The sequence below is a fragment of the Trachurus trachurus genome (genome assembly GCF_905171665.1).
Source record: "Trachurus trachurus genome assembly, chromosome: 16".
Lineage (NCBI taxonomy): Eukaryota > Metazoa > Chordata > Actinopteri > Carangiformes > Carangidae > Trachurus > Trachurus trachurus.
The window spans coordinates 12,709,715-12,734,127 of record NC_139902.1 but is presented as its reverse complement, the minus strand read 5'-3'; the positions used below and the strand labels follow the sequence as shown (position 1 = coordinate 12,734,127).

The 24,413-nt window shown below is 41.7% G+C and overlaps 2 protein-coding genes across 2 annotated transcripts; one reads left to right on the top strand and one right to left on the bottom strand.

The window, feature by feature from the left end:
• Positions 1–799: 799 nt before the first annotated feature.
• kcnj14 (potassium inwardly rectifying channel subfamily J member 14) lies at positions 800–4,225 on the bottom strand (the record flags this gene model as incomplete). The annotated part of the gene is made up of 3 exons (XM_083989984.1): positions 800–1,030; positions 1,694–2,011; positions 3,167–4,225. 3 exons carry the CDS (start codon positions 4,223–4,225, stop codon positions 800–802), a joined length of 1,608 nt encoding a protein of 535 aa, XP_083846110.1.
• Positions 4,226–21,771: 17,546 nt separating this feature from the next.
• uts2r3 (urotensin-2 receptor 3) lies at positions 21,772–22,914 on the top strand (the record flags this gene model as incomplete). Its single annotated transcript, XM_083989989.1, has 1 exon — positions 21,772–22,914. One exon carries the CDS (start codon positions 21,772–21,774, stop codon positions 22,912–22,914), a length of 1,143 nt encoding a protein of 380 aa, XP_083846115.1.
• Between the last annotated feature and the right edge of the window lie 1,499 nt (positions 22,915–24,413).

Here is a 24,413-nt window from a genome sequence, read left to right as displayed (position 1 = left end):
ATGGGAGAAACTGCTCAAAGCCGCTGCTAGTTTTCAGCTGTTTCTCCATGTTACTGTTGCTCAGTTTGGCTCTAAAAGTAGCCTACCCAATAACTCAACTACATTCTCAACAGCCCCACCCCTCCCCCCAGAACCCCATAAAGTATCACAAAATGTGCACTGTCCATACTTACCATAAGAAAATGAAACATGAAAGTGATAAGTCAGCATCATATTGGAGTACATTCCTGAGTAGTAAGTACACTACCATTTATTCCTTACAGAAGCCGTCTAAATTGGAGGTCAAAACCTTCTCCAGGAGCAAAAAAGATGCAATTGCAAGTAAGAGCCACCATGGGGTGCTGTTGCATTCCCTGCAAGTCAGGCATTGGAACAAGATCAGTGTGCTGTGATAGTGATGGGCCAGATGTGAGACTTAGCAGACAGTTTTCAATGATTATGACAGATTGCCGGGGCCAATCAGACAACTAGGTCAGTGTAATAACGTATGTTATTATAAGTTAATAGACTGACTGTAAACCTAATTTCTTTATCTATCCCTCTATTTCCTTCCTGTTTCTCTGATAAATCTTGTCATGTATCTTGCAAATGAATCTCTAAACCTGCAACTACTTTAGACTTTCTTCCATGTCTAATCGCTGTAAACAATCCTGACATTGACAAAAGCATGAAGTTATCTACTTTAAATCCGGTCTCCCTTGGTTTGCTCATTTCTACCACCTCTCATTTTGCCTGTATTCTGAGTCTGAGTCTTAAGTCAGCTTCCTGTTTTTCCTTGAGGCCTGCTGTCAGACCAAGTTCAGTTGTAGTGGAGGTGTTCTGTCAGAGATGGCCTTCGGATCTGTGGTGAGGGACACACAGGGTCTTTGCCAGGCTCATCATCAGGGGAGACAAGTTGCAGAGCCACTTCATTTTCATAACAAAATGAGGATCGAGAGCTCTGAATGTATTTTTCCTCAGCCAGCTCTTTAGCGCTGCATGAGGGTGTGGTAGGGATTTCATATGTCCGATGGAAGAAGGAGTAGTCCACCTGAAAGAAGGCAGAACACAAGAATTTTTCATTTTATTTTTCATTTATTTCGATTGTGACAAGAGAGTATCTATCACCAAGCTTGAGGCTCTGTGAAGCTGTACTTGAGTTGAGTGGTGCTTTGAGCAAAATGCTAACTTCATCATCACAATAGCATATGTTTAGGAACTTTATCATGTTCACTGTACAATAAAGTTGTACAGGGACTAGATTTTTTGGGGGGAATTCATCATTTGGGGACAGTGAATGTGTATAAAATTGAATCTATTCATCCAACAGTTCCGATATTTAATTTGATATTTTTACTTTTTTTTAATTATTATTATTTTTTTTTTAATTGGATAGCACAGTCGAGAGAGAGACAGGAAATGGGGAGGCAGAGAGGGGGGAAATGACATGCAGGAAAGGGCCGCTCGATGCGGGATTTGAACCGGGGCCGCCTGCAGTGAGGACTGTAGCCTCAACACATGGGGCGGCTGCTCTACCAACTGAGCTAAACACTGCCCCAATTTGATATTTTTACATCAAACATTGGAATCCCTGGGGCCACACTTCAAATGTAGCTTAAAAAAACACTTACAAGCACATCCCTCCCAATTATGGTGAGGGGAATGAATATGATATTTTAAGGCTTTTCAGATATCTCCATCTTTCCCCTCTCACCTGGTAGCAGTCTTTCCTCTCGAAGAGCACTGGTTCAAATCTATGTCCCCAGAGGATTTCGGAAGCCAGATAGGAGCTACGGCACTGCGTGGTCATTGCTGTGGCCTCCACCATTCCTTCGAGTATGACCACCACCTCCAACTCAGAGTCATTCTCCAGAGTCTTTCGGTCCATCTCGAAGAAGGGTGACTCATCATTAATCTCATGGACAATTGTAACAGGTGAGACCAAGAAGATGCGGTCGGTGCCTGTGTCAAAACCCACGTTGATGTCTGCATTGTCCAGTGGGAGGAACTCTCCCTCTGGTGTCACCCTTGGCTGAGAGCAAGTTGGGAAAAGAGAGTAAAACAAAGTCACGTTTTTGGTACATAAAACTTTCCACATCTAATGTTGCAAATTGATTTTCACATGTGGGAAAAAAAATAAATGGACACTAGAAATGATTTCCAATATGAAACAAGCAAAAGCAAAAGGCAGTGGAGACACACTGAAGTACAATGGGCCATCAAAATGGATAAAGTTTAAGCTCTAATTCTGGCTATAAAATGAGACATGGTTTAGAAAAGATTTGTTCTGTCACCTTTACAGCCATAATGCATATGGGCATTTTAGATACAATTTACCTGATTTCCAAAAGTCAGAGAAAAGCATTGGAAATCAAAAGTTTTTAACCAACTTTGTATTTGGTATTTATATTCAGTTGAATTAGTCATGCCATCAATACATGGGCTTATGCATTAGTGGTATTACATTGCTTATACTCACTCAACCCTTACTATAGAACAATATTCAGTTCCAGCATTTAGATTTGTATTTCTTTGATCCTCGCAAACTTAATCCCATCTGCCCTGTCTGAACTTTGATATGGTCATGCTATTAAGAGATATCAAATTGTCTATGCTTTAGCCTCAGCGTTACACAGTTTAGCCCCTGCGGACCACTCTGGCAGCATACACATGTAGCCAAAAAAAAAGAGAAACATGTTTAAAACTGTCCACATTAGATCAGACAATAGGGTAAACTAAAGTATACATACAGTACAATAACCAAACCCACATACAGTGTAGATACAGTACACACAAGAGAAAATGAGATGACAGAGGACAATAGCTCTCAGTTAAAGAATCGTGGGCAAGTTAATCCATGGTAAATCTTCCTAACCCCAGAGGGAAAATAAAACAAGCTCTCATTAACTACGGTCCACAGAATACAGGCCAGATGGTCTCAGTGCTCTCTCTTTCTCTCTGCTGCAACCTTTTTTCCACTATTACTACTGCTATCTCTCACAGTTGCAACCTCTATTTTTTGGTGCTTTTTTTTTCATTCTATTTTATTTCCCCCAGCCTATTTTAACCCCACCAGATCACTGCTCTGACCTTCTCCTTACAAAGAGAACCCTTGTCTCTTTTATCATTGCCATACTGTGTTACTCTCTTTTTCTCACTGTGGTTATTAACATCTTCCTTCACTCACCTTCAAAAGTTGCGCTCTGACATGCGCCTCTACCAGGTGGCTCTTGCGTAGGTTTCCGACCCTCCACATCATGCAGAGTTTCCCATCCCTCAGTGCCACCACAGCCGTTTCAGAAAACACCAGGGTTTCGTTGCGCTTCTTGGGCTTGGCAATCTTGGCCATGACCGCCCCGATGATGAAGGCGTCAATAATGCAGCCCACAATGCACTGCAAAACGACCGCCATCACCGCCAGGGGGCATTCTTCGGTAACGCTTCTAAATCCGTAACCGATGGACGTCTGCGTCTCCAAGGAGAACAGAAATGCGGCCATGAAGCTGTTCACCTGGAGGAAACAGGGCTCCTCAACAACTGCCTCTCTATCAGACTCTTCTCCAGAACCAGCCTCTCCGGATCCCGGAGAGGAACCTGAGCTGGGGTGAAGCCGGATGGAGAGGTCCCCATGTGCGGAGGCAATGAGCCAAAAGGCAAATCCAAAGAGCAGCCAGGAGAGAAGGAAGGAGAGGGTGAAGATGACCAGCATCCAACGCCAGCGGATGTCCACACAGGTGGTGAAGAGGTCGCTGAGGTACCGCTGGCCCCTCTCGCTCATGTTGACGAAGGTGACGTTGCAGCGTCCGTCCTTGCCCACAAAGCGTTGACGGGGCCGGCGGCTTGAGCGTCTGGTACGCCGGCGGCTGGTAGTGGAGGGAGAAGAGAGTGAATCCCGGTTCGAGGACGCACGACCTGCACCTCTTCCTCCTCCACCACCGCCTCTTCCGCTCCTTAGCCCTGAGCACTTTCCTCCTGCTCTCAACCCACCCTCTCCTCCTGAATCTCCCCCAAATGACTCTCCAATGGCACTCTGCCTCCGTGCATTGTTGGTGTTGCTCTGAAGAGGTAGAGTTTTGCCGTTGAGGGCATGGGTCGGGGAGGGGCTGCTTGGGGTCCATGACCCAACCGGGCTCCCCCCCGCCTGAGCCGTATCTGCAGCACTCTGTGCTAGCCTCATGACCTCCTCCTCCTCCACTGGCCCATCCACCACAGCACTGAAGCGGCGTTTCACACGTGCCGCTCCCATAGTGTAGCTAAGTTTCTCAGTATTTCTTAGTGAACCTTGATTTGATTGTTGGTGTGCTAATTAAGCAGCTCGGTACAGTCACAAAAGTTAAGTATGGTGAATGACAAAGTCACAGTCAGTCTTTCAGTTCTTCCTCATGAAGAGATGTTTGATGGTTCATAGTGTCCAATGATAACCAAGGGGACAGTCCCCTCCAAGGACACTAATCAGTCACTTGGTTTAGTGTCCTTTTCACAAACTGTAATGCTGTTTCCCAGTACAGTCCTTCAGTGATAGATCCCTCAAACAACAAAGCAGGTTTTCTTGAAGTAGGTCCACAGGAAGATTCAGTAACAAACCAATTCAATCATACTCACTGAGGGGAGTACAGTGAGGTGAGCTGAAATGAAGGATGTCAGCAGTAGCACAAGGAATATATTACTGTAACCCCCAATTTGCAAGAATTGGTTTGACAAGGAGTAGCAGGGCTAGGTTGGGCTCAACAGACGTCACAAGTGCATGCTGGGTTGGATCATTTCAGTTCAAAACAATAAATGGGAAGCCTTGAGGGGGCATGAACTGATAAATGCTATAAACTAACAATGCAATGGTGCAGGAGGGTGGAGATGGAGGCATCCAGGATTTACAGACCATTATAAGGTAAAATTCATAATATTGTGGCAAGATGCAGATTAGGCCTACAAGACAGACAATTCCTAATTAACTTTATACAGGATGATATGATAAAACCATTTCTAACATGCAGTCAAAAACGCATAGAAGAAAATGAGGAAGAAAAGAAAACATGCCAATTCTTACGATCAAAGTTCTTCCCAGTTTCACAACCCCTTGGTATGGGCATGAGAAAACAAAGAATACAGCACTTTCAGAAAATCAAATGCCTACAGACATAATGCATCACCATAATTCAGCAGCAATACGACTTGGATAAAGCTCTTAATATAATGCCACAATGACAAAAACATGCATTTCTCTTTCCAAATTAAGGAACTGTCACTTTTTCCCAGTACGATGGGCCCAACTGAAAAACGGTTTGCTTGACCTTTCCTGTCCAGTCATGTCACCGCTTTAACAATTTCACATTTTCTCTCTAAGGGTTTGTATATATGTTTGATGGCCATTGTTAGTTTGGTAAAGACTCGCTTTGGGTGCTGGCTGTGGCATGGATAATATTGACCCGAACTACACGGCTGTTAGCAATCATCTGCAACAGTTAGTCTCTCAGGACAGACATACCTCATTACAGCTCAGCATTACGGCTGAGAATTCACCTATGCCTGACAAAAGATAAGAAGAAGAGAAGAAAACAACAGAGAGAGATTACTTTGATCTATCTCTGACAATACTTGTGTTACTAGCTTTAAGCAGAAGATCAATATGGAGAGAAAAGGTAAGTACACAGGTCACCTGAGAAGGTTTTCTACATGGTGTCTGGTGCCAAAGTTGATAGCTCAGATGTATGCCACAGAAGGGGAAGAGTTGAGAACTAAGGTGGCTGACAGCATATCTGGGTTTATGGATTGCAGTCTCTTACTCAGCATCCCTGTTTGAATCAGACCACCAGAGGACTACCTAAACATCAGAGAGAGTTTCTGCTGATCATCATACGGATATGCAACATGCTGCTGAGGACATGCAAGTTTGCACCTTAAACTACTATCTAAAAAACACGCATGAACATGCAGAATTTTATAATACTTGAAACTATTCATAAAAACAGATGTTTAAATTAAGCAAAAGAGGCGTGCAACTGCATCTGGCAATGAAAAGATATGTCTGTAGTTAGTCATTACCTTGCCCAACCATTTCCAGAAAAAACTACCACTGAATCATGACAGAATATCCACATTCAGTCTCCTTGGGGCAGTGGACAGAACTCAACCCCACAACTGTAATCCTCAACTGTGGCAAGCACCGACACAACTGGAAAACATTCCACAAGAACTACTACTATACTGTACAAATATGGGTGAATCCATGTCAGTCAACCAGTAAGTGCAGGGTAGTCAAAAGACTACAACAAATGGAAATGGGGAAAAAGATCCCTCCTGAAGTGGGAAGTTACATATGGGTTCATCTTCACATGTGTGTGGACCTCCCTTTCTGACACATGTTCAGTAAAAGCACTCAGCTTTGATGATTGTGAGGAGAAGAACCACACAGGATAAGACACAAAAGGTGTTTGCTGGTTGTTCCGTCCCCTTTGCAGAGTAGTTGGTGTATATTTAGTACTCTTGTTTTAGGGCCATCTTGTCTAATGTGCCTCCAGTCTTGAAAGAATGAGAACAAACAAACAGAGAAGGAATATTAAAACAAGGTAGATATAACAAAACTGTGCTGAAACAGATGCTTTAGTAGTTTTTCGTCATGCTCAGTCATGTCTGTCTTCACATCAATGCATCTATTCACATTCTATCAGTTAAAATCTAAAATATGCTGTAGGCCTATATGACGAACAACTATCTGGATGGAGATCCAAACCTACCATTGGTGGTCTATCTCTTTGGTTCAAGTATTTTGATTGATGCTGGATTCCACTCAAATATTGGTGGAGGTTTGCCCACTGATGGTCTCAACCTGGCGGTGACCCAACGTCTCTAAGGGCAAAACTTCACTGAGACGAACCCATGCAATCATGGAGCCTATGAAGAGAAAGAGAGAGAAACAGTTTACTCACTTACCATTTGTCATTGGCCAGTCTGTAGTCCCACTAATATTTGTATAACATAATTCTAATACGTTTTAATGACCACGAAGAGGGTATTTATAGAACTTTAAAGGGCAAGCAAATGAATCACAAAACAGGTCAACCTTTTTTGGAGAAATTCCTGATAAAGGATTGGAAATGATACAGGATGAGTAATCTTTGACAAATAATGGATTAAAGCCAATAGACTGGAAGGGTTGAGGGTTGGGGGTGGGTTGATACTGGGAGGGGTAATTCTGGAGGAAAACTGGAATAAACTAGGACTGGAGGTGAAGGGGTCGTAAAGGTGATGTCTTGCTGTGGAGAGGGCGATATGCTGTGGATTACAGCTGTGCTCGTGACTCTGGTAATCTCACCAATGGTTTTGTTAATCCGCACAGGCCTTACATAAGAGCCACTACTTTTATAGAAAGTGGTAAGAATATCTTTAAACACATACAGGTATCTGCACATGATTGAGTTCTAAGTTACTGTATCTAACAAATTAGTTTGTAAACAAACCAAAACTGTTTTAACCACATGATAATCAATACTTTCACTACAAACAATGACGCACATATTTATGACCAGTGCATCACCATTGTGGCCTAAGCATTTTGTAAGTAATATGAAGGTGAAAGGATGAATATCAGGATTAAATATGTTTGACTAAAATGTATGAATAAAACTAAATACCTACTAAGGCCCTTATTATATTGCTAAATGTAAAATTAACGAAAGCTATGTAGGTGCCTTATTAAGTGGACAAAATAGACTAAATGTTGGATCAATTCTGAAAACTAATGTATTTAAAATGACAAAGACACACTTTTCCAGGCTTGTGTTGCTCAATGCTTAGTTAATAAACAAATGAGTGAGGAGGCAGCCCTGACCTTGGTGTGTCTACTATGGATACTGCCAACACCACCACATGAACAAGCTCTCAGGTCCGCTATCTCAGTCAATGGGCAGAGGTGTCGCTGGACAACTGACAACAGGAGCTAGAGGAGGTGACGAGGGAAGAGTGTGTGTGTTTGCGTGTGTTCATGAGCGACGTGAATGTGAGTTGCCTAACCTTATCATGGTGGATGGTGGCAAATATCTCAAATGACTCCACAATAAGAACATTCACAAAGGAATGAGTGGGAACATCGTCAGGGTGAAGTTGTTGCTTCACACTATCAGGACCCCCAGAGCAGCATCTGATCCGCAGCCTTATATGATGAAGGCGGGTCGATGTGATGGTCCCACTCCCTCAGCCTCATCACCAAACATCAACTTTATGATTTCTTTACACAGTGGCTACTGTGGATAATAGTTCACTGAACTGGACTTTGTTTATGTTACACATGTTTTAATATCCTGTTCTCTATTGTAATATTTATCAATATTCACAATTAACCAGATGCAGAATTAGGATCAGTAATAAATCACTCTAACTGACCAATTAAAAAAAACCCAAATTGATTAATTGGACTAATCAGTCAACCGGAAAGTAATTAATAAGAGACTTGATGACATCACGTTGAACTTGTAATTGTAATGCATATTTTTTCAAAGTTTTAAGATGCTTTATAGAACCAGCACTATACTGATTAATTCAGGAGACAATCCCGTGTTTACCACAGGTTTGGGAGATAACGGAGAAAGAGCGCTATGCGGAGATGAATGAACTGAACGATATTGCGTTGGTCGAACCAAAAGCATAAAAATCTATTCGTGGCGGACGTAATTTATAAATGAATGTATGGGAAACACTGCAATCCATAGATTAACTGATTGAGGGTCGAGGACAGAGGGTATCACAATGCTGAACCAGGTGCAAATTTATGCTTTATGATATTTGGCTATATAAATGAAATACATCTTGACTTGCAGTCTATTGTACATTTTAGTGGAGGTTAAGCCATGTGCATAGATCTACTATTGTGTATTTTACACCCCAAATGACTATAATCATAGTAAACTCTATTAATATGGACTTAATTTTCTCTAGTAATTTAAATAAATTCAATTACATCATCAGCGTAAAATAAAATCTTACCCCAAAATATCATGCCACGTAAATACCTCAGCCTGTTGTAACAGCAACCAATGATACCATCACCAACGCAAATAGAGCAGTGAGATGACAGCATTCATCTGCAAAATCAATGTGGAAGCCCGTCTAGCTGCTTTACAACTCTCACTGGTTTGAATTATAATTCTGAGTACCAGATTAACCCCAAAACTTTGTACAGCGCAACATCTGCTTTGACAGTCATGTGTAATCTACTTTCACCACATATCTTTCTCTCCTTTCTTTCCTTGTGGGTCTCTCACCATGATGTATTCTTTCTCCCCGGGACCTCCCGTCCTCTTTCTATCCAGATTATCTGACCATATTAAGGTGTTATGTGGAAGATTAGGTTTGTAGGGAATATGATTTCAGTTTCATTGTCAAAAGCTCTGAATAAACTATGTTCTCATTTTGCTCTGTAACTCTTGATTGTCTCCTCTGTCACATATGATCTGCTCTATATTTCCTGTATTTATGCTTCAAAACGATACAATTTATTCATATCCACAGCACCATCAATTTTTTTTGCTGTGTTTCATGGGTGATTCATAATTTCATAATGGGGAGTTTAATTAACACTGTGAACACCATGTACGAAACCTAAATTGAACATCTACGTTATGTAGCCACAATGCAAATATGGAGACATCAATACTTGTTATTGATGAGTGGATGTTCGAAACCAGGGCACATGCTGGGTCTCTCTCTTGCTCTCTCTGAGCGTCACATGGTCCTGTGTTTCAGGCCTATTTCAGGCTTAGTTATCCTATTTATTTCACTTCACAAAGAAGACGTTAATCACGTCTAATGAGCCCAAAAAGGTTCTGCTCCAACAGCTGTAAAATAAAAGCCTGAAAATACAAAAACAAAAGGCACAGACACTTTACGACACTGCAGTGACCTTTTGATTTGAGCCAACCGGATCAATAGAGTTCTAGTGAAGTGTTGATCTGGTGGCATCATTCATACAGTATGTTGCAATAACTGTAGCAGATAGTTGCAGCCCCAGAGCACCAGACAGTAATGGATGTTGTGTCATAATCAGTAAAAATCCGACTTTCTCTTTGGTAACACAGGACTGAATGTCTCTGAAAGATTAAAATTTAATACGAAGAGGCAAGAGCATCATTAAGAAAATGCTGACATTGTGGTTTTGTGCAGCTAATGTGGTCTTGAGCTGATGTGGAGCAGGTTATAAAGGTGTGGTAGATCACTTCTTTCTATTTCAACCATAACAGGTTTTGTTCAGTGTTTAAACTATTACTCATCAGCCACAGATGTCGCTACTCAAGTAACAAAGAGCTGAATTTAGTTTTTGTCCAAGTCAATTAGTAAGTAGTCTGACATTAGTCTACATTTAAAATGGTTGTCTAGACAAAAACACCATTATTTTTATTTTGAACACCATGCACAAGTAAAATCTGTGTGTATCTAGATAGCAATTAAGTTAAACATTGTGAGGTCTTTGAGGGTCTGAAGTCGATAGACATTTGAAAGTCACTGACACACACGCACGGTCACACGTCACTTTGTGTGTCTGGATTTCACTTAAACTGGTCCTCACAAAGATAGAAGCACATGTTCACATACACACACACACACAAACAAACACACACACACTCTCTCTCTTATGAAAACATCGGATAATAAGCACAAGTGTGGAATCATCTTGGCACCAGGCCTTATTCCATCTAATTGAAACTTTTCCGCTGCCGTCCCTCCCTCTGCTCCTCAGCTGTGTGCAGTGATCGAGGTCACTGTGTGATGACCAAATGTTAATCAGGGGAGTTAAGATGGCGCAGGCTGCAATGTGCTGGTGAAAACTCGCACAATTCTTCTCCAATTAAGAAAATACTCCAGATATTGGAGGGTACACAACTGAGATTTATAGTTAAATATAACATTACCACATTTATACCATTTTATCTCATTTATATTGTTTTACACAATATATAATCTGTAAAAAAAAAAAAAAAAAAAGGAAATTTTTACTTTTAACGGAAGTGTCTTTCTATTGAAAACACGTCTTAGCAAGTCTATTCTATAACATAATATAGCCCTACATGCAACTTAATGCAACATTTCCCTGACATACAGTAGCATAAATAATTTATTTTTTTCTGTCTCACAAAGCCCGTACTTGTTCCCTGACATGCACTGGATTTAGTTCTGGTTTATGTATGTTTTAAACTTTTCTAGTTGATAATCTTACAGAAACAGAAAACAGTGTGTCAAGGCTGCACCGGCTCCTTTTGCCCTATTTGCCCATGAACAATGATACAATGATACTGTCTGTAAAAATAGCTTATGCATCTGAAATGTGCACAGAAAGCAATAGGGGCAGAGTTCTGCTTTTGACATTGTTGTCAATGTCCAAAGTGAGCGTGTGACTTCACCGTTTTACAAATGCATTTTTTGGAAATGAACAGTTGATGCGTTGGAAAAATGTTGCATGTAAAAATGATAGCAGTTAAAATGCCTGGAGTAAAAGTAAACAGCCATGCTGCAATTGAATGGCAATATTGATGTATTGATACCATATCATCATAATATACTCTCATATCATGTGTTCCACCTCTTTTTAAAAAGTGGCTTGACCGACTGTTTCTGGAATTAGAAATAAAAAGAGGGGCATGATGTTTGAATGACGTGGGCTCTAACAAAGCAGGATGGGACCAGCAAATGCTGTCGAGTTGCATTATGGGACAGTGGCATCCCAGATTTTTGGTGGTTAACCCATAATTGGGACAACAGTAAAATACCTTGAGTCTCTGCTGTATCAGTTTTGACAATGTATTTTTAATATTTATTTTCTTAATTTGTCATTCCCATGTAACTTTGTATGTAATACTACTCTGCTGTAGAAACCTTTAACATCATTTTGATGTTTCTAACTGCTGTGGATGCTTTGTAACGACTTATTTGAATTATGGTTACCCTAAAATCGTTAATATTAATTTTTAAAAATCGCCTGTTGAGTAACAAGGCTGTTTTTACATAACAAATCTAGTCATACAAAACTGACGCATGAGCAACCTTCAACAGAGAATCAGATGGGGAGGAATCTTATAATCAGAATCAGAAGAAATTTAATGATCCCTGTGGGGAAATTGTTTTCATTTTAATCCGACCTCTTTACCCCACATGTCTCCCACAAAAACCCTGACCCACGCTTTGCTTGATTTATCCACCAGCGTTGACACGGCAGATATAAATGTTTGAAACATATCCATTTACCTGTGTGTATGGCAGCTATAATGCACTTTACATTTTGCAAAGAATACTGTCAAAATTGCTCGACATGTGTGTGTCACAGCAGTTTGTCTCACTGTCTTTGTCAGATGTTCAGAAGCATTACGTCATTTTAAAACCTATTTCAAAATACAGCTGTGTTTTCAGTCAGTTCACAACTCACAAAAACAAAAAAGGATTAAAGTCTCAAACATAAAGGCACATGGAGTTTCTGGACAACCTTATCTGATCAGCACTGATCTGTCACTGCTTCATTGCTCACTGTTCACCTATACTGCAGTAACATCTTTTGTTCCTGCAAAGCATAGCATAAAATGTTCCCATTTTTGTGTTTAGCAAAAAAAAAAAAAAAAAAAAAATCCTAACCCTTTTGATAGAAAACCCCCACTCTCTAATGGGATATTAAGTGAAATATCGAGTCACAGTAAAATAACTCTACAAACCTAATTTTATTAACATAACTTGTTTTAGTATGACTTGGACTGCTAATGTGACCAAAACCCAGATGTGCATTTCTGCAACATCTGCCTAGGGGTTAAAAAGTATGCGTTCACCTGCTTTTTCATACATACGGAATATACAAGTTCAGATAGTTCACGGACAACCCACTGGCCACGAGGGTTAAATTCAACGACAGTGACTCAATTTAAACAATATGGAAACATGACTTCAAAGCGGTGATGAAGAACTTCCAGCGCAGTGAAACGCAGCCAGACTCACTCACCATCTGCTGACTCTTTCCTCCCGTTAATTCAGCGCCGTGTGACGACCTGACTCTACTTTGACTTCCGTCTTTAAACGAGTTTAACGGTCGACAAAAGTGACTGTAAAAAGAAAAACAAACCAACACAACTGACTGAAAACCGTGCGCGAGCCCCCAGCCGTCCCGTGCTGGCGGTGCTGTCATCTGTCCACGAGCCCTCAGGTGGAGGATGAGCGCGCTCACGTCTCGATATCTGTCCCCATGTGGGAAACTACCACGCGCCTCTCCGGACCGCCACAGTGACCTTGTCATATCACCATGACCGATTCATTGATATTAAATTTTTATTTTATTTACTCAATACACGTGCGATATCGACTCCGTTTATTTATTTATTCAAAAACCTTTCAATGAACATTCGTCACATCATATAAACTGGCACAGTGACGGCTAATGACCTAAATGGATTTTTTTTTTTTTTTTTAAATATCCCAAGGTTATGATAATTTTTTCTACTTTATCTAATTATACAATAACAAAAAGCCTATACGTTTTTTTTTAAGTAAATCTTTCAATGTCAGACTTCAATTCTGTAACACCAGGTATAAAAATCATTAGGCTGCAAAAAATCTCCAATCAACAGCAATGATTCTGTAATATATCATTAGTCTCTCTCTCTCTCTCTCTCTCTCTCTCTCTCTCTCTCTGTGTTTGTGTGTGTGTGTGTGCCTGTGGTACATGTATGTTTGGGAGATGGGGACACTAACACTTATGCAACATGGTTTGGCAATACTATACCTAATCATGGGCATGTCAATAAAGCCAATTTGAATTTATATGTAAAAGTGAAGTCCAGACATACAGACGAAGTGACATGTGACCATGTGTGTGTGTGTGTGTGTGTGGGAGGGAGGGAGAGAAGGGGGGAAAGCGACAGTGTGTGTTTACTAATACTTAATCTGATTTAATCTCAGTCAAGGCGCCCACGAAGTGACCTATGATGTCATGAGCTCAGTCATTCTATGGAAATAAGGATCAGATTGAAGATGCCTGAGAAACGACGTAATGCAGCAGCCACAACAATCAGCTGATCCGACAACATAAACATGTAAACACTTGGATATCAAAACCTTGTGCTAAAAACAACAAAACTAATACATATGGTGGATAAAGTCTGTTATTTACACGAATAACCCTTATTGATGTCACATATGACCTGAGTCATTTAAAATTGCATAAGTGTTTAATTGTAATTGACCTGTGGAAAACAGTTCAGGAGGGGAGGGGAGGGGAGGGGAGGGGAGGGCAGGGGAGGGGCTACAGAGACACAGACAGACAGGAAGTGATGTGGGAAAGCGTGATGTCAGTCAGTCTGTGTGAATGATCAGAAACAAATGAAGGTTTACAGAGAACCAGCTGTATGATATTAATGGAGGTCACATCTAGGAACACTAGAGTCATAAAATAAGAGACGTCACCTCTTCTCTGCTTCTGTTGAAGCAGAAAAGAGATAAAGAGTTCTTGCAAATGCTGGACTGTTTTTGCCATTTGCTGCATTTGCTCGTCTAGATTGAAATTGAAATACCTCTTCTTGACGGGAATCTTAAAGTTATTGATAATCTATCACCCTCTGTCATCCAGCTCATTGTCATCTCTCTACAATCAATTCCCCTTTAAATGCCGACAGCCACTTTAAAAATATGGTAAACTGTGTAACTGTGAGCCTCCATGTGTCATATAAACAACGCCTGACTTGGTTGGATTGTGGTAAACCGGTGCAGTCGCTGCAGCCTAAAACAAACAATGAGAAATATGTGCATCTGGGACTGAACTTTCCTTTTTTACTTGTTTGACTAGTAATGATGCATGAAACCACCAGCGGTGTTCATTTCTACCAGCTCAGTGGTGAGCCAACATTTCCACGGCTTAGCTTCAATCATGGGTTACTCTCATACAACGGTATTTACAATGAACCATTTAATGTACATTGGTCATTTGGAAACTTCGGTTTTTATCATTTAGAGGGAACATCTGCAGCGGGATGGCAGCATGAGGAGGGGCATTATACTCTGGAGACTCCAGGTTCAAGCCCTGGTGTTGGCAAACAGTCACCAGTCCTCACTGGACCATCGTGCAATTAGTCCACTATTATTACTGGATTACCATGAGGGGACGCAGTACTGACTCTCAGCCACCAGTGGGCAGATTGAAACAATTTTTGCTTCCATCAGTGACCCTGCAGTTAAAAAAAAAAGAAAAAAAAAATCAGTGCATCAATTTAGGACTTGAAAGTTTGACCAGGGGGCGTGCACCTGGTTTCTGAGGCTCTAATTACAAGCCAAGATTTCTAATCAGCAGCTGTGCAGACACTAAAGGAGAACAACTTCACACCTTGAGGAGCTTTATGACTTGAAATATGCTTAACTGAGAGAGGAACAATAACTGCTCACACATTTTGTTTCATAGAGATTTGTTTCGAAGTAAAAGGCTCATCTGACTGTGAAGCATGGACTATCGGAGGCCTATAGATATTTTCTATAACGTAAAAGTTTGAGTTTACTCATTTTTCAGTCTATCTTACGACTTAGTAATGTCCTACCTGTGATTATTTGTCATAAAGTAAGACTTCACTTCCCTGCAGGCTGGCGGGGTCAGTGCTGCTGCTATGATAACGTTCCACGTGAGCCTGTCTGTGAAAAGCTGATCTGATTTCTGCAGATGGGGCGGCAAAGCCAGGCTCAGCGTCCTGTAACAGGTTCCAGACTTTGTCACGGTCACACAAGATCCAAATCTAATGCTCTGTGATTTCAGGGGTAAGCGCATATTGGTTCAATGTGTGGTGTCGGCCCTCTGCAGACATCAGGGGCCAACACAGATGAAAGATACTCCGCACTTCAGACAAGACGTTGGGAGATTGCGCTTGCTATAAAGCTAAATATTCACAAGCAAATTAGTCAAGAATACTGCTGAATCAGCTCAAGGACACATGGCCACAAGACATTTGTTGGTATTTTCTATAGGGCTGTAACTATCAATTAATTTACTGACCATTTTCCTGATTAATGGGTTTGCTCTGCAATCAGTGAAAATGCACGTCTTGCTTTGTGCACAGATATTGAGTTTACTATTTTTTGAAAGCCAGTTTTAAAAAAAAAGTGTGTTAATAAACTAACAACGCAACATATTAAAAAAAAGGACACAAAGAATGACAAGAGGTAAATCAAGGTGCACACACACACCAAATGCCAGGGTGTACTCACACACAGAATAGACTCTTGGCCTGGCAATGAGGCAACAGGAGAAATGTGATGTGCTGTGAAGACCGACAGGCTGGGGGGCTGGGGGGGGGGGGGGGGGGATCAATAACTCATCACAAGTTGTGAATCAGCCTGGTCCAACAACCATTTGTCACACTCACGAAAACGTCCGCCCATTTAATCAAGGCTATACGGCAGTGAGGACGGTCAGCCTGCAGGCAATTTGTCAGTCAGTTTGCTCAGAAATGGGTAAGCTAATTAATGAAATGAAACAGAGACGGCAAGGACGGCCAGGAAAAGGTTAGGGAGCTGTTAGTGTTTGCGGCGTCGGGGCGTTTGTCATACTGTGACTACCCACTGATTAGACACGTTACAGCCCCTTCTTTAGGGAGTGCTGCGTAAATAGATGAAGATAAACAGAATAACAAAGTCTATTTTTTCAAGGGAGCACGAGTGTGATTTCAAGCTCTATTTTATTTTTACATGCCCAACCTCTTGTTAACTCCCAGTAGCACAAAGACATCTGAGGGAGTGTTTGAGCCCCATAGCTTGACATCTGAGGTGCATGAAACCCCAGAAGATAATATGTAGCACATGTTTCTGTGTCCAGCACACAATTAGTATAATGAAACACACAGGTTCAGTATGAAGGACAGACTCCAATATGATCAGTCTCTGTCTATTAATAAAACATTTTAACTGAAGGAATGTATTAACTATATACCACAAAGACACTGTATCTAGAGCTGAAACAGTTAATTGATTAATTGAGTAGTTGATCTGGAGCAATGATGAAGCCTTCAAGTCATTTTAAGATTATTTTCATCCCAACATTTTCTTGTTCCTGCTCATAGCACATGGTTTTGCTAAAACTCTTTTTTTTTTAAAGCACAATGAATGTTTGTGATGATGATTTTTTTCTAGATTGTCTATCAAACAACATGAGCTATTTAACAAAGTCTCTTCGGCTTTACAAACTGTAAAAAGGCAACATTAGCATTTTCTTTTAAACGTTCTGGGCCATTACTGTCAATCAATTCATAAAATAATCTTACAGTAACAGTAATTGTTCGTTGCAGAACTATCAGTACAGCAGATAAAGCAAAACCTTTATTTTCTAAATTAATTTATATTTCATAAGAGATGAATATAATGCAGTTAACAGCTGAAGTAATCACTGCAGATATGAAATCTACACAGCTCAGTCTGCAGCTGCACTCGGTGACCACGTCCTCATGCTGACGGCTGAAGCGAAGGAGCACATGAGTGATTCCTCATGATCTTCCATATTTGCATACTTGAGATTGATGCAGGCAAATTAATAGGGTGAAACACATCACACTGGAACAAAGACCACAGCTCCGGTAAATGTAATTAAAAATGATATAATGTGTTTGCACAGACTGAGATTGATGTGTTCTGACAAAGACAAATAAACAGCACGGTTACTCGCACCCTCTCGGCCCTCCCACTCCTTTTTTTTTTTTTCCATGTTTGCATGTTGAAGTTAAGCAATATTCTTTGCCAAATGTCTGGTTTGGTTTCACAGTTCATAATAATCTCGCTCTTTTTTTTTTTTTCCATCTCTATGTAAATACCAAGATGCCAAGAGAGAGCCCCTAATATCACTTCATTAAAACTGTTTGCCACCTTCTCACTCCTCGCTCAGTCTACAGTTCCATCTAATAAGTGGTTATACCTGTCCGTCTCCTTGTATGAGGAAGCCTGGCTTTCTCATGCCTCCGTGGTCCTCTCCCCCCTCTCCCCTATTTTGGCATGCCTGTGCCAGGTATTTGTTCAAATTCCTCACACCCCGTGGGGATAGGTATGTCCCCCACCACCCCCCACCCCCCAGTCCTTCTCTTGTCTTTACTGCCTGTCTCTGTCTATCTTATGTACGCGCCAGTACGTGTATGAAGTAGCCAACATGGACTCCCCACCAACAGCATGAGGCACGCAGCTACACATTTTACTGGCTAGTCACAACTAAATAATTTCCAAGCCGTTCGGCCTCTTGAAGCTGGCAAAACCACAGCTGTGGGTTCTACAGCCGCTACAGCCAAAAACAACTCAGTGGATAACAGGCAACTGTAAGTTGCTTTTGATAACTGCTGAAAGAGCCGTTTATTCAGTGATGTTGTCCGAGCTTCAAATCAGGACACTTATTAGATTGACCAGTGAAACTTTTCTCTGACATGGAAAAATGTTGATACAGGCGAGTACACTGATAATTAATTTCCTCTATAATTTAAACACCAAATCACTGTGTAAAGTTCTTGCAGGGGTGTAAGACGCCGTGTGTTTGAACATGAGCTGATGTGGTATTGACATTGGGTCAGAGTTGAAGTGCATAAGTTATTGCAGTGCGTCATGAAATGACAGCTAATCCCAATGATACGCTGCCTGAGTAGCTTTGTCTCTGTGCCCTGCCCGCAGAGTCCAAACTCTCCAGAGTCAAACTCAATCAATCATACTGGAATCAACCGTGCAATATTACATTTGCTCACATTTCACAGGAATCAAGCAGAAAATGAGACACATTCACAAAGACAGCCAAGTCACAGGCAACAGGACATGGCTTTTGTGGAGGTTGGAGTCCATGACCTTTTAGTTACAGAGCAAGCTTCTTGACTGACTTGATCCAACATGTACTGTCTCTGTGTTCACTAACAGTGTAAGTGACTGTGGATAACAATTAAAAAAGGAGACCAAGAACAGTGTACTGGTTGAACCATCCAGGTAACTCACAGTCAGCATTTACTGGTGTACAAGTGTAGCTCTCATGTCATGCTCAGCATTTCAGCCTGCTAGATTATTTTGTTATTATTGCCAGTGGCAGGGTAACAGCTGTCCTCCCTGCTCAGAAATTCATCACTGATTGAGAAAATGAAATGACTTTGACTTAGTTATGTCTCTTCCAGTTCATCTTCTTCACTACATTATTTTCATAGAAATCATCCCTCAGAGTGCATCAGCAGCCTTAGTACTGGACAATCCCGTTCCTTCTCATGTAATAAAAACATCCAGGTTGCATGACTCCCTCACAATAAATTGGTAACTTTCAAACCTTTAAAGTACAGGCCATATTTTTTGACTTATACAGATTCATTCTTTTGCCAAAATATGATGCTTGCAGTACCTTTTATGGTCAGACTCTTGACTTTCATGGAAAGACTGTGCAGTGCGTTCACAGTGATTTATATCTGGTTCAAAGGTACTGAAACCATTAGAGAGTCGTCAAACTATGATGAACTTACAGTAAATGTGACTATGAACTACAAGAATTTAATACAGACACAAATATTAACTTTATGCGATTTAAATTCTTATACCACTGCTCAGCACAGCTGTGGACTGGCTTTCTACTCCGAATGCTTTCTCAGTCATAATTCAAAGCAACTGAAGTGGGCAAACAGCAATTATCATAAAGTGGAGAAACCTGTTTTTTTTCTTCCACGTTTACTCTCAGTTTTCCAGCGGATTTGACCCACAAATCAAATTTGATTAGGCCACAATGGGCTGTTCGAATATCTTTCTTACCACTATTCATTGTTAGTGAGTGAAATCTATAATTCGTAAGGTCATAGTTATATATCCTGTCTCTGTGGTGCTCCCAATAATTGAAAAAATAAACATTTAATTCACTCTGTGGGGGCTCCCTAGACCCCAGGTCAGACCAACACAATATTAATATTCAGTCCTATGTAGGATAGGCCCCCCTCACTCAGCATCCCATCCCACCCCCTTTCTACTCGCCACACACTCCTCTCCCTTTGACTCAGACACATCAAAGACGGAGCTGAGGAGACAGAGCTGCACTGAGGACTGGACAGGACAGACAGTGGAGATCAGATCATAAACTTTGGAGGAAGATCATCACTGTGTAAACTGTACGTCGCATCCGTCTGCAGAGGATAAAGACAATCCGAATTTTGTGTGTGAGAAGTTTCATGTCAACACATTGTCACGGGAAGGAGATTTTAAAACGGAGATGGAGGTTTTTCAACAAACAAACCCATGGAATATTATTTTTGCAGTGTCTGGGATTAAACTGTTCTAGGGTAAGTTTGAGGAAAAACACATCTGGCGAATTAACGACTGGGTCTGTCAGGATTACAGGCAGGAATACAGTTTTTTTCTGTGACTTTCATGAAGGCCTGTATTATTTTCAAAAATATAATATACGCTTTGTATTTCCTCTAGCAATTTATATATCAATATTAATTTGAATGTGGTGCAGGCCTTTAATATGTGAAACCATTAAGTTTGTATTAATAGAAAGTGGCACTCAATTTATTTTTAACAGTGTGGCCTTCAACTATATATGTCTCATGAAAGCCAAGTGCTGAAGCCTCCTGTTAAAACTGATTTTCTTTTTTTTCTCTATTTTAAAATGTAGGCCTATATGTGCTTTTCCTGTTGCCAGCGAAGACTATCTATTGGAGGAATGTATACAGACCTAAATAATGGAAAACTATCCCCCTGCCTCTAAAGGCCCCGTCATGAATGAGCACCACCGCACCACAGCGGTTATTTAAACGCGAGTCGGTAACGTATGGAGGCGCGCGGCTCCACGGGGGTTCGGCTGCTCCTCCACAGTTCAACAGTAGCTCTTAACCCCGGCGCCGCCTGGGTCACCATGTGTCATCCAGCCCGGTTCTGTCAGGCACCCCGGGACTGCTTTGATGTCGAGGTGGATTACATTTCTGCACAAGACCATCAGTCCTGGGCGCGTGATTTAAGTCTCTTTTTATTTCGCCAAGTATAAAAAATAAAATAAATATCTGCGTCCTGTGGCGCAGTAAAGTGTGATAGACTAAACGCTTTAAAATTAAGGTGGGCCCACATTGCATATAGTGAAACACAGCGGCACTGGTCAGTCCTGTGCGGATCCCTGCGCTGTCCACTGACACGCGCGGGTCCGCGTCCAAACCACCGATGCGTAAAAACGCATGAACCAAAAATGTAAACTAAAATTTACCAATTTAAAATTGCTTTTCACGAATCAACTTTTAAGGTAGGCTATAACATTTTTTTTTTAAAGATTTCTTCGTACCCCACTTAGTCTAATTGCTGCTCAACTGACCTTAAGGAGGAACAAGCCTTTGGAGGTTTGGGTCCAGATTTACAGCCTTCAAATGGAGCCCTCCTCCTCTGAAAATCCAATTATTTTTACTAAAACCATGACAGCCTCGCCTGGCTCCCTGTGAAACTATAAAACTGTGAAAGCTGCGCCAACCAGAGCAGGTTTCTGCGAAAACATAAACCATCCTGGTTAAGTTGACATTTTCATTTCTACATGAATGCCATGACTTTATTTACCTTATCTAATGTCACCAAATATCCTCAACATAAATCACTTTGAAGCACCGTTGGGGATCCATATTAGTTCTGTAGCTTTGTTGTCTTTAACCGGACCATGACAAAGAGGAAAAGTGATGAAAACTAATGAAATATTCTTCTGTTGTCCTCCCGACCTGTTTCCCTCCTTTGACCCTCTCTCCTCTCTGTCTCTGCTTAAATTGCATCTGAAACAGACCTTTAAACATTATCTGGCCCCCTTCCCGATAACCTTCGAAACATCACATGATGGACCTCTCGGGCTCTTTGCCTCCACCTTCCCCGTACACCTTCCCTGTCATCCCCAATGTCTCTGTGCCCTCCTCGTCTCCCTCCATCTCTCCGTCGCCCAGCCTGGCATCCACAGCTCTTTTCTGCTCGCTCCTCTCCCTCCTCTCGTTGCTGGGCATCACAGGAAACCTGTACACGTTAGGCCTTCTCCTGAGGAGCAGGAGAGGTAGAAGACGTGGATCAGGTCCAACCTGCTGTCTGATGAGAGTCCCCGTACCATCCTGCCTTTCCAACTCCTCCTCCCCCTCTGCCTCCCCCATCTCCTCCTCTACCTCCTCTTCCTCCTCTCTTTATCTCCAGGTGCTGAGCCTGGCTCTTGCCGACCTGCTCTACCTTTTCACTGCTCCCTTCATCGTGTACGACAGCCTGGCGTCCGGCTGGGCCTTTGGTGAGCCCGGGTGCCGTCTCCTCCTGAGCCTGGACCTCCTCACCATGCACGCCTCCATCTTCACTCTCACCGCCATGAGTCTGGACCGCTACCGGGCTGTGGCTCACCCTCTGCACGCCTCCTCCTCCAACTCCTCTGGCCTGCTGCGTGTCGGCCTGGCCTGGGGGCTGGCGGTGGCTCTGAGTCTGCCCATGATGATCACCCTGCACCTGGAGGATGGGGAGAACCAGGAGGGCCAGCTGTGTGTGCCAGCGTGGGACGAGCAGAGCTCCAAGGCCTATCTGAGCGTGCTGTTTTGCACCAGCATCCTTGGTCCTGGGCTGGCCATCGGAGCTCTTTATGCCACTCTGGGCCGGCTTTACTGGGTGTCTCAGACTCGGCCGGCCTGGGCCAGTGGGAGCAACTCTGCTTGCCCTCCTCGTGCTCCCAAACCCAAAGTCCTGCTCCTCATCCTGGGTATCGTCCTGGCCTTTTGGGCCTGCTTTCTGCCCTTCTGGATCTGGCAGCTGCTGCCTCTGTACCAGCCCGACATGCTGCGGACAGTACCAGTGGGGACGCAGGTGACAGTGAATCGTATCCTCACTGGGTTGACCTACGGAAACTCTTGTGTGAATCCGTTCTTCTACACGCTACTGACTGGGAAACGAAGACGCAACAGGCAGACGCTGACATCAACAAATCAGCTGTGCCGCAAGAGCAGTCCACTGCAGTAGTGCAGAGCATGTCGGGACAATATTGTGAGTGTGTGCATACGTGTGTGTTTAACAGGATCCAAACGTATGAAATTGGTGCTGTACATGAATTCCACCTTTGGTGCCAAAGAGTTTTGATTTAGCCTTGGCCTAAAATCTGAGGGAACAGAACAATAATAATGATAGCACTTTGTATAAATGCTTTGTGAACAGACAATATTTCCTATTTGGAGATTAAATGTTAATATTTGGGTTTCACCAGCAGAAAAAGACAATCTCTATAATGTGTCACCTTATTAATGTTTCCTTTGGAGATATTCTCCAAACTTTGGGGGTCATATCAAATAATGTCTCTAATTGCTGTAGTAACCAAGTTTACATATTATCAAAGTTTTATTGATTCTATATCTGTGACTTTGGCAGTGTGATACCATGCCTTTTTTTTTTTTTTTTTTTTTTTTTTACGTACAGTAATAGGTTACTACAGTTTACAGTTTAATTTTCAAATAACTAAACAGTATTTGACTAAAACGAACAGATTTAAGGACAGTTTTATTTTGAATATAGGATTGTTTGTCAGATGTTGCACATGCACAAGCATTTCTAGTAAAAACCCTGATGCACTTGTTTTCAGAGAAATATCAAAGAAAATGTTTGTTTTTGAACAACTGGTTGTAACCGGTCAGGGCCTTGTTGGACATTTTTCCGAGACATTGTTTGTTGACATAGTGAATTATGTTTGAGTGGGTCAACAGTCTTTTGTTTGCTTCCCCTGACCCCTGACCTATCTAAAACAGCTCACCTTTTTTTTTTATAATCATGGCCTGCATGTTGGGTTTGAAAATGTACTTATTGTTATGAATCATGCGTTGCTTTGCATGGCCTCGACTTGTCTTGACTGTAACTGATGTTTATAATGATGCATAATATAAAGCCTTGAATAAAGATATGCTTTCTGTAATTCACCGTGTCATTGAGTGTTTATCTAGACTTAGTACCTGCACATATGGTTATCATAACAAATGTTAAAAGGAATAAAAGTCAGAGAAACAACAATGAAGTGAAACATGAATGAGTTGAAAAGCAAAGCGTACATACAATGGGTTTTTATCGCATTCATATTCTGTTTGTGTGTCTGTGTCAGTGTGTCTGCTCCAGAAGGTCTTCCCCACTCTTGTGTATATACACTCGCTGGCTGATGTTTCTGTGAATCCCTGTAGCAACGGGCCGGCCTGTCTCTGTCTGTCTGGCTCAAAGGCTGCACTGTACTGTATCACATACCCTGCTGCTCTTTGACGCAGATGAGCAAATATTGTTGTTTGACAGAGAGGAGTAAGGATGGGGATGGGATGATGGGACAAAAAAGGGCAGGGTGTGAGGATGGTGCCTTGGTCGGAAACATGGGTGTCTTGGGGCCTTAAAAGATTTGAAATGAAAATAATTGATGCCACTATGCCCAAACTGGAGAATTATATGATCTGTTAATTCAGTTTAAGGTCAAAATGACATTAAATTTAAGT